Here is a 12038-nt window from a genome sequence, read left to right on the forward strand (position 1 = left end):
TCACAACTCATTATAGCATTGCACAAGATTGACTGTACCACAGTTCCATCAAGAGCTATGAATTCAACTGCATAAATTTTAAAGATAATAATAACTAAATACCTATTATTAATAAGCAATAATAATTAATAGCAGAATGTCCATGTTTTAAGGATTATGCTCAGACCTAGCATCCTTTCATTCTTTCTCTGACTTAATAGTCAGTCCGCATCTCACCACTAAACATTAATATACCGAGATATTCCCATCTGCGTACTATAAAGGAAATACGTGACAGCAGGGTGAGAAAAGAAGAGTTTATCTTCCTGATTATTTAGAATCTCATTACTCACTAGTGATAAATGCTAATGAACAGTGTGTATTGATCTGTCAAAATAGGCTTGAAAAAAATCTTAGTCCCTCTTGATTCATCATCACTCCTTCCATTTTTTAATATAAATTAACAACATTAATACCAATCAGGACACGGGACAAGTATGAATACATAGTATGGGTATATATGTGCTAGGTCTATGTTGGGAGACAGGGCTGCCTAAAGGCTTACAAGTATGTTATAGAAAACATCTCCTGGGAGTAAGTTTCTGATTTTATTTAATTCTCCAAGAAAATACTAAGATTCTGAGACCAAACCAAATTCCTAGTTCACATGCTATGCATTTACTTGTGCCCTGAGATATCTTCTATCTCCCATTTCCAGTGATAAAACATTCCTGTCAGGGTCTTCATTACCCATATTAAATTTATCACCACTTCAAGAGAAAAGCAGTAATTATCCAAGACATCTACATTTGGTAGAAAGAACTATATAGCAGTATGTCTGATAATTTCTACGTAAAAAAAAAAATCAGTTTATTTGAAACTCCTTAAAGACTAAGAATGTTAGAACACTTTGTAAGAGTGATGCATTAACGAGAAGAGATAAGATGAAGAAGTGAAGTGTGCATTACGTATGCCATCTATAATATGGGTATCAATCTCTTTTACATCATATAAGTACAAGTATGGAGATATATGCAAAAAGAGGAAAATATAGCTCAGGATCTAGAAAACAAGCTTAGACAACTTAATTTTAGTTTCCTGATTTGGCCAAGTATTCTTTTCTGACATATGGCAAGTCACTTATCACTGTTGTGCTTCAGAAGGCAGTTTGATGATTGGCTTCAGTGATTGCATATGGAAACTGCTGCCATTAGGAAACAGAAGCAGCAGTTAAATCAGCGTAAGTTAACTATGGAACACCACCACCACATTTCTAAAATGGATAGAACAGTTCTCCACCTTATGTGGCATTGCAAAGAAAGACTCAGGTGCTGTGAAAATGGTGATGGGAACCATTATAAACATCATAAAGTACTAAGACACTGCTATAAAATACAGGACTAATTTCTTAATGAAAATATATCGCAGAGGTTCATTACATGTACAATATTCTTTATGCACCAGAAACTTAGTATTAAGCTTAGAGACCTACAGATGCCCTGTCATGCCATGTTAGGAATTAAATAGTACACGAATTAAAATCTATAGAAAGTTATTTATAGTCATTTGTACACAAATTAGTCACTTGTTAGGTTATTCAAAAATGTCATGACATATACTACATCTACTCTGAATTGTCTACATATATTATCCCTAGCGTAGCAAACTCACACTGCCAACTAAGTAAGAAAATAAAATTAGTATTTTAACAGCCTTCAAGTAACATGTTACATTTTTAACAACCTCTTTTCTCTTTTTTTTCCTCATAAACAAATTTAATAATTGGTCTAGAACTGTACAGTCATGAGAGCTTGAACCTTACAAAGAGTTCTACAAAACTTGAGGAGGTTGTTCACAGTTTTGCTTTTGTCCATTTTAGAAATAGGAAGCTATTGCACAATTCTTAAGCAGGGCTACACTTTGTAGGGTTCTAGACTCCCACAGTTTCACAGTTCAAGAACATTTCTATTCTGTGTTTGTTTTATACCTATATTTTTCAAGAAAACTAAATATTAAAAAGGGGACTCTCGTTCAGTTTCAAAAAGGGAAGGGAAAGCAGCTGAAACTCTGATGAATACATAATAGAGGTCTCCAGGCATTTTGCCAATAAAAACCTAAATTTGATCTATTAGACTTGATTTGTTGCACATCTGCACAAGATATAAATGTGATAGTGCTTTTCCTGCTTTGTCAGTAGTGTTCTCAAACAAAAGAACAAGAATTAATTAACTACGCAAGGAAATACTAAGTATGTGAAAGCAAGGAGGACATCAGAGGAACCATGCCTGAGCAGCAGACATAATAAATCCACGTATATCCAGCAAAACCAACTGAAGAGCTGTGATAACAGGAAAGTAGGCTCCCATTCTACAGCCCCCTGCTTAGATTATTCCTGCCCTGATCAGTGCAATTTTAATAGGACCCAATGCCACTGTAGGCAAGAGCGTTAGCTTGAACTACTTAAGAGCAAAATCTGGTCCATCTGTGCCTTACGTTGGCACACTGCCTTTCAGATGATGTTCTCTTCTTTACTTGCATCTTGCAGACCTCCCTCTCTCTGCAGGTGGTAGCCACACATTTTACCCTGTAAACCTGAAGAAGTGCTCTTTATACTCCTAAATAGTAGAGTGCATTTCATTGACAGAATCTGACTTCTGTTTTGGGAAAAACGGGGTGAAATAGAAGATGCAGAGCTGGAGGGAGAAAAAAAAAAAATTACTCCAGTGGATTTATCAGCTCCAACAGCCACTTTTCAGCTGTGTTAAGAGCTTGGGATGGAGCAGCCTGTGTGCGTAGTTTAAATCTTCCAGTACAGTCCTTCTGAAATGCTTATATAGACTAACAGTGACTCTTTTCAGAAGGAAGCCACATGCAGTTTGTGGCTGGAATTTGGGCAAGCATTAGTTACCACTGCAAATGTGTCAGACACATACTCAACAGTTCCTGATCTTCCTGAACAATTGTCCTATGCATTGCACCACAACAGCCCTTCTGTGTAATCTGGACATGCGCTGCTTGGACCAGGGCTCCTTTTCTTTGAAGATGTACTGGATGGCATAAACCAAATGTGCTATTTCAAACTGATATATATAATATCCATTTTTTTTTATATGCACAAGAAAAGACCAGACAAGATTCAGGACAGTTTTCTTCAACCACATTGCATCAAATTATTTCAGTATTGTTCCCAGGTATTGTCCCAGTATTGTCCCAGTATTCCCAGGTACTGACTGGAACAAAACCAATAAAAAATGTTCAAGCCACTTGGTCTATTAAATCATAGGTAGCAAGTAGCAGAGAGAAACTTTTGTAATGAAGGAAATATTTGTTCTTAGATCATAGTTTTGATTAAGTTTTCACTATTATTTTTATTTAATAAAAAAAATGTATAATGATTATTCTGAGATATGGTGACAAAATATTTTCACTTGCAAGACCTGAGGCTGAACTCAGACTGCAACCAAATCAACATTATCACTGAATGTTGACTGGAAGAAAAAGAAAATGAAAGGCAGAAAAAAAAAATCACTATTTTATCTGATCAACATACATTGAATTTAAACTCAGTTATTAAAAAATCCCACATGTCAAATCAGTAAATTCAGCTTTAAAACTAGAAACAACTACTCTTAAGGAGGACAGAAAAGCAAAGGCTAGTTATTGATTCAAAGAGCAGTCATCCAAGTTCTGTGTTGTTCTTTCTAGCCTAGGCTCATCCAGCTTTTGTCTTGATCTTTGCCTCTCAGCAAAGCTAAGCACTCCGTACAATTGTAAAAAGAGAAAAAAAAGTTTATATTGCAGTATATATTATTTGATTAAAACACAAAGAATCTCAAGTGTATATACAAATGTATAAATTAAAAAGTTATGCAGTTTAGTAAGTGAAAAGGTCTAACATGAAATAAATATACATCTTACTTGTTAGAAGGTATATTTAGGGGACAAGCACACAGCTGACAGTCTTCAGCTGTCCCTTTAGTAGGATCACCATAGAAGCCAGGAAGACATCTATCACAATATGAACCACCTGTGTTGTGTTTGCAGTCCTAAACAGAAGGAAAGAAGTACAAATTCACAATTAGAGAACTTACATATGGGAAGTTCTTGAAAGTCATTCATCTAGCCCATCCTCTCAACAAGATTGTAAGAGGTCTGTAACACATATTCTAATTTTCTGCTGGTGGTTGAGAACCAGTTCTTGAGGTTAGCTGTCACAATCAGTGCTTCATATGTGTCAGGTATTTGTGTTCTTTTGGATAATTCTTCTCTATGTAAAACAAAAAAATATTTAACTGCAAACCTTTATCCTTCCACAATACTGCATTATTGTTTTAGCTTGCTTAAAGAAAACCAACCTTCAGAGCAGCACAAAATAGGTTTAGTACTGCAGTCTTGCAACAGGCCATATTTTGTGACAGTTTTCAGATGTTGATCCCAGAAACACAGCCCAGACTATATAATTTACAAAAATGAATCATTACATTTCACATCTAAGTGCATTAGCTCATTTTAGAAGTTATATGGCTAGCAGTATACTAAATATATTTGTGAACAGTAGCAAAGCCTGAATTACTTAATTAATACTTGTTTGCTAGAATAGCCTCCAGACTCTATTTTATGAGTAGAAACAAGGATGAGTGTACTGTAGATACAACTGTTGGCCCTATCCAACAGTTTCTGTTCCTATATGTGACTGGCTTTCATAACACAAGAGACAGTTCATCTGAGCATATGAAACATCCAATGTACTACATAAAAATGGCAGCGCTAGATTTGTACTTTTGTATATAACCTTTGGCCTGATCTCAAATTAAATGATCTTTTGGCAGAATGGGAACTGGTCCTCTGAGAATAGGCTTCCCATGATGACTTCTAAGAACCAAGTTTTAAAAAGTATTTACCCCTTCTACTCTTCTTCCCTCTCACAACATAGGATTTAGAAATTCTAAATAATTTGGCATGATCCATTGACACGGTCAGCAAATTCGTTTTCTGGCTTAGACTCTTACCTATTTTTTGCCCCATTTTCAGCACACCACACTATTCCTTTCACTGTTATTTGCTGCAAGACACCCAAGCACAGCCCTTTCACAGTGTGAAAACAGAGAAAGTGGGAGAAATGTATTTGGCTCTTAAATGCCATCTTGATGTGCTTGGGTATAGACTGAAAAAGCATGTGGCAACTTGAAAAGTCCAAAACGAAAGCCATGAGAGAGATTTTATTTAATGGGCTGTGTTCTGATCTGATTTAGACAATGGGCCAGATCAAGTCTAGAATCTGTTTCAACCAAGCTGCTGCTTAAGAACTCTTGAGGGGTTTGGTTTTTTTAAAGTGTAGGTATTTCTAAACTTATGATTTAATTTAAAATGTTTATCAATAAGTCAAGCATATGGTACTGACTGAGAGACATAATGTGTCCTCAATACAGAATAAAGAGTATGGCACTATTCTAAGGAACACTGATTTCTTCTTCTGGACTTTTTGGGATTGCAATGGTTTATAGAAAGTCTTTTTGCGTTGTGCTCTGTAGAGCCAGCACCGTACATTTGGGCAGCTGAAAAAGGACAATACCTTTTTCAGTCATGAGCACACTGGAGTCAGAAGCATCTGTCTCCAGAAATGGTGTTTGCTGTTTTAAAGGGTGCATTCTTATTGCTTGTGTATACAATCAGCGTATCTTTGAAATGAAAGCATTAGGCACAATATTACATTTTTGCACATTTGGTAGATTGTGAGCTAACACCAATTATTGAGACTCTTAGTCAAACAAAATTGTGGCTTTGGAACCATCAGCTGGGTTAAATTCTACTTCATTAGGTCATTTAAGTCCATTTGATTGTTACTTCAAGTACCATCATTCAAAATGAATCTACTGGCCATACTGAAAAAGTAGCTGGGAACATTAAGATATGCTTTTAAAAGAAGACGTGACAAAAATAATTTAAGTGTTTCAAAAGAAAAACCCTTTGCAATTCAACTTTTTTTAAGGCACCATGTCAAATCATTTGTACTTTTTCTGAAAATTAACGGATTATTCTTTTGGTTAAGTTTAGCTTTAAAAATCCTCAGACATATCTTAATGTTTTTGCAGAATATGAATTGCTTATATGTCAAGGATGTTATTAAAGTGAGAGGAGCTAACGCGCTATTTTAAAGCTATGTGTCTCTTACAGAGTGGTATTTGCAGCTTCTGCTTTTTTGAAATAAAAAACCTGAAACCTTCCATTTTGTAGGAAAACAATTCATGTTACAAAGAGCTAACCTTCTCTTCCATGAGTTATTTTCTGAAACTCTAATGTCAGTCATTTCCACATAGTGTGTCTAACTCTCCTCAATCCAGATCTCTGTACCTGCTTGCTTCCTCATGATCAATCAACAAATTTAAAAACAAAAAAGAAAAGAACCTCCCCCCAGGTAGTACCAAAATCTGAGCATACGTTGCACTGTGTATATGTTAGAGTTTAGCTGAGAAATAACGATCTCGTGTGGTCCTATACTTTTTTCCCTGAGCCAGTCTGGGTTTTGCAGGACAAAGAACAAGGAGTATGTAGTACGCAGATATGACATAATTTGCCAGTTCTCTTCAGTGATGCATTAAACTTTATACTAATTTTCCAAATTTATAGCTCACTAAGTACTGAAGCAGATTCGTTATTAGCCCTTCTACAGATATTATCAATACTCTTGAAAAATTTGTGTTTTCTTGGTATCAACTGGTTGAATCTCAGTTTGAAACTTGTCAAATGTACAGCAATGGTTTTGAGCATCATCTAGTTTCAGCAATGTCTAATTATACTGAGATTATTTCCGTAAAACATGCTTAAGCCTGTGAAGTCGTAATTTCATGTTCATAAGAACATTTGATTTTTTTTGTGTGTCATGAGACTGAGTATAAAGAAGATCATGATTAACTGTCCCTAACCTGCTCTGTACATTATATACGCTTTCTTTTTATTCCCTTGGAAATACAGTTTCTCCCAACCCACTGATCTAGTGGTTTAGGTAAAAACAATGCCATGTTCCATAGATCCATAGGATTTGTAGCCAGGAATGATTTTATGCCCAAATCTTTATGCTTTCAAATTCCAGGTACTGGATCTCAAACTATTCTGAATGCTTCTATTTTCTGGACCTCTTTTATGTCCAAACACTATTAAACTTCACTTAGACAACCTCTGAGTAAGCAAGACCATGAAATTTATTTTTCTTCAAAATTTTATGTTCTGATTCAGACTGTGTCACCCAAAGACTTTACTGCTGATGGCCTGGAGTGTGTTTTCCACCATTTCCTACTCAGCTGCCTTAACCCCCCTTGGCAGAAATCAAATGAACATCTTTATGGCCGGTATCAGAGAACCCTAAATTCACACTAAAAATCACTCCTGCTTAGCTGCATAATTCAGCTAAGTGTATATGAATAAGGAAAGTAACAGTCTGAATAAACGGCTGGTGATGAAAATAAAACTTTAATCAGGGAGTATGACTGCGTCCAAGACAGTGCTTTTGGCACGCTGCTGCCCTTCCTCAGGATACCTGACACAGAGACAACCAGGGAAGCTGCTAGGTTAAGCTAGTTAAAGAAAGCAAAAGGCTAAGCCTGGGTGCCTATTTTAGGATATTCCCTAGCCATTCAAGACCGGTCAATGGTATTATGTCTTTGGAAGCATGATTATGCTCTTCTGGCATTTTTAAACTACTGTAATGTCAGGATTGCACAGACAATTCCCCTTCCTGGGGTTACAAAGGCAATCAGGATGTTGCAGAAGCTTTGCATAATTTTCACCTGTGGTACAGCCTATGCTGCGTTTAGCTTAGGATGTATCAGCAGATGGGTGAAGACATTTTGTCACTCCTGTGATGAACACTGTCTAAAGCAGAAGTCCACTATCTCTGACACTGGCCTCAACCCACACGGTATATGCCAGTTGCACACAGAGGAGTAACATACAAAATGGATGCCACTGGGGACCGCCCACTTAGCAATTTGAGCATGTCTTAGGGGAGAAAGATCTGCTTTCCCTGGGCTTACTTATAGGAATGTAGTATCCTGCAATGAGCGAAACACCTTGAAATGTGTTTGCTTTTCACAAGGTTTAGGTTTAACCAACCTCCTAAAGCTACTGTAAATGTGTGTGTGTAACACTACAAAAGAGTATTTTTGAATGTTAGAACTTGCCCTATGTACTAAAGCAGTTATGTATATCACAATGGTAACGAGAATGATGTATCATGCAGCTCTCTATACGGTTGCTGCAGGGATCAAAGGGCTTTGCAGGTTACTGCAAGATATGCGTTAAAATGAGCTTTTTATACAGGCCTGTGTCGAAGCAGATGATTTGAGCTTTTATCATGAGTCAAAAACATATTTCAGCTGCTTTTCAACTACATTTCAAAGCTAGGGAAGAGCAAAAAGAAGTATCATATCAGTAAATTAGGTGCCTAAATTGTCTGTTGTATTACTGAAAAAACACCATGAATAATAATAAGGAGGCCAAAAGGCTGTGTAAACCTCAATAGAAAGAATGCCTTTGATGTGAAACATTTCTCTTTTTCAGCATTCAGACTTGTCCCTCTTTCACTTCAAAAGGCTTATGATCCAAATTGAATAGCAGCATTTAATAGCCTGCGTGGATACTAACCAATCTAACTTCACTTACAGTGTTTTCAAAGCAAGCTGCAAGAAAATCCAGAACTGATTTTAAGCTCCCTGTGCGCCTCTTCTTTATAGCATGATCTAGTATAAGCTCAGGCAGAACACATAAAATACAGAATGCTTGATAATGCATATAGATTAAAGTACATTTTCAACTGGTTATTTTCCACTTCCTTGTCAGTGCTGTTATCTTTACACCAGCACCCTTGGAACATCAGAAGGGGGAGCTCTACTGTTTCAGTCAATATTCACATCCGCTGAAAAGTGCAAAAGCACTACAGTATGCAACTATCCAGGCTAGTGCTACAGAGAAAAATAAACAGGGAACCTGTGCAAGGGCTAAAACTTGAAGACACAGAAGCAAGCAACCTCAGAACTTGCATCTGGCTGTGCACCCCGAAGCAAAATAGTCAATAGTTATGATATACCCTGAAGAGGAGTCTTCCTTCTCTTTCTTTTCTGGTAATTGATTTTATCCCACACTGATGTTATAGACATCGTAGCTGGAGGCTATGGTCATTAATGCAATAAATTTTATCTTTGTTGAGAAACACAAATCTGTATTACCCTAGTGATAAACATTTTCACTGCATACAATTGAAGGATTCAAAACATGACTGTCATGTCATACATATTTTTCATCCTAGGTACTTCTTTAAGGCTTACAGTATAATTAAATTGAGAACAATTTTAAGCGTCTATTCATGAAAAACCAATTTGAAAAATTCACTGATCCATACATTAAGGACATCTTGTTTTGCACTGCAATGCAATTAAACATCTTGTATGGGCAAAACATAATTCCAAGTGCCAAATTACATTGAAAAAAGCCTGAATCTTAATTTTTGATTTTTCCCAGCAGTTTTTTCTAAGGAAATAAAAGGGAACATTTAGAAACATGCACAATACAGAATCTGCTTGAAATTCTGCAGGGAAATGAGAGTATGATATCCCACTAAACTGGCACTGGCTCAAATTGTTTCTGCAAGACTAATGAAATGAGAAATGTTGTTTCAAGCTTTGTGCCATGTCAGACAATATAAAACTAAAAATGCCCTTGAGTTAATCAGAACAGTCTATTCAGCATAATTCACCCATTCCAAAAGACTACTGAACGGATTGGAAATAGTGGTGTGCTGGTAGGCTTGCTATGGATAATATCACAGATTTAATTGCTGAATTAGTAGGTAGCTACATAAAATCTCCATAGGCTACAAGAAAAAAAAAGGTTGATTTAGCCCAAATCATACGCTTTTATTATTTTTCTAAAGTATAATTTAGTAAACATTTCTTCAAGGATTAGTAGGAATTTAGAAGAAGGAAGCCATTAACAATATCTTCTTGTCACACTAGAACAGAATTTACAAAGTTATTTGTTATATCCCATAAACTGAATACACTGCAGGAGACAAATGGGAGGTGGAGGTAAATCTTGCACAGAAGACTATTGATATATCTGCTGCTTTCTGCATGCCATACCTTATACTATTGATTCTATTTCAAAACATAAATCCTATGTGAATAAAAAATTCCTTTTGTTTAACTGTAGAAGCTACCATGTCATGGCATGAGGGGATCCTTAACTTCAGCAACAGTTCAACATAAAGATCTCTTCAGCTAATCACTGGCTTTTTTCTCCTCGAGTATTTCAGGTCTCAGAGGTCGTTAATTCAATTGCACAGGCATGTTGAATTTGTTATTGGCCATGTCCATCAAGTTTCCTGCAGTGACACTTACCAGGCATTCTCCTGTGACATCATCACACCGTTCTGCATGACCAAAGCATGTACATGGTGCACAGACTCCACCAAAAATTGTTCCATTCACACGCCTGTGTCGAGGCCAGCAAGACTGCAAGATAAATTAGATAAGAATTTAAACTCTTGCTTGAACAGAGAAAGGAATGGGATTTTAAAAATATTGTTGAATTTGATGCTTGCACACACAAAAACATACTTGCCAAACTAATAAAAATACCAGCATTTCTCTAGAAAGTAATTCTTCCTGGTGCTATGGCTTTGCACTGACCTTAGCCTTATTGGCAGGTGTGAGATTAGAGGAAGCCTTAACTTGATCATTCTTCTGAAATGGTAAAATGAAGCAGAGAAATGAAGAACTGAAATATGACAGCATCAAAGCAAGAGGTACAGATTGAAAAATAGCCAGAAGGCAAAATACTGAAGGAGAGAGAAGGAGGGAAGAAAACCCCAAACCAACAAAAATCTTTTCTGAGGCATTCAGCTGTGAAGAGCAATTGAAATACCATTTAGTCTTTCCTGTTTGGAGTCCACACTGAAACAAAGCACAGGCTGAAAACAAACCCATCCTTTTATTTACAAATTGTGCTGCTTAAATATAAAGTATAGTCATTTCCCTTTAAGAAAGTGCTCTGATTTTTTTTTTTGTTTTTTTAAATGTTAAATTCAGATCAATATTAAATGCATGGCCAGTTTTTCTTAGGAAAGGTGACATCGTACAACTGTGATTCATCAGCGAAAATTCAGCTATTCCATTTCTTCATAATAAGATGTCAAGCAGCACTCTTCCTTCCTATATATCTCACAAATGGCTTTATAGTTTTTGCAAACTATCCTTCCTCAGTAAGACTGCTCATGTGATCCAAGGATTTTGCGTAATATAAAAAAGTGCATGACAGAGTGTTGACCTTCAAAAGCACTTGGTTAATACAAAAAGAAACTTTTGTAGTGATTGACTACCATAAGTATCATTTAATAAAGGAAATCCTTTTCCTTTCACATACACTCTCCAAAAAGGAGAAGATTCTCCTTTATAAAAATAAACACGATGTCCTTTTTCGTCTTACTCCTGCAAAACGTGAAAGTAATTTGAAGATGAATTTAAATGATTATTTTAAAAAATCATTCCAAAACCTGACACATTATCCTTATTTTTCCTTCTTTTAATTCTTGGCTATGCATTCCTAACAAACCCCATAAATATTAAAAATTAAAATTCAGAGTTATAAAACCCAGAAAAGAGAAACAGGTTAATAGAAGTTGCCCTGTTTTGTGGTTTTGGGTTTTTTTTTCTATGGCATGAGATGCAACTGCCTAAGCTGTTTCTGTATAAATCTATAACTCTTTATCCTCTTTCGGTGATTCTGAAAAGAGTGATCTTGTGCACAGACATACATGACATTGCACAAGATAAGTCTCCACAGTCACTAATTCTAAGGGCTTAGACATGGAATATCAACAGCAAGGCACAGAACAGAACTAAAATAAAAGATTACAGATTGGGATCTTAACAAAAGAAATGATGTAACATTCAAAAGTCAGAAAAGTTTTTGACCATCATAGTGAGGCAAGTTAAACACAACTTCTTCCACAGTGGAATCATAGAAACATAGAATGTTTTGGGTTGGAAGGGACCCGTAGAGGTCAT

At 36.1% G+C, this 12038-nt stretch overlaps 1 protein-coding gene across 1 annotated transcript in view; it reads right to left on the reverse strand.

Annotated features, from left to right (window-relative positions):
* LAMA2 (laminin subunit alpha 2) overlaps window positions 1-12038 on the reverse strand; it is a 296182-nt gene that overhangs the window by 149197 nt on the left and 134947 nt on the right. Inside the window, exons 16-17 of the mRNA XM_035899887.1 lie at window positions 10371-10484; window positions 3898-4025 (exon numbers count right to left, since the gene is read on the reverse strand). Coding sequence (XP_035755780.1) covers window positions 3898-4025; window positions 10371-10484 — 242 coding nt within the window. The remainder of the gene's footprint in view (window positions 1-3897; window positions 4026-10370; window positions 10485-12038) is intronic.

Source organism: Egretta garzetta, unplaced genomic scaffold (assembly GCF_000687185.1).
Source record: "Egretta garzetta isolate BGI_Z169 unplaced genomic scaffold, ASM68718v1 scaffold397, whole genome shotgun sequence".
Taxonomy (NCBI): Eukaryota; Metazoa; Chordata; class Aves; order Pelecaniformes; family Ardeidae; genus Egretta; species Egretta garzetta.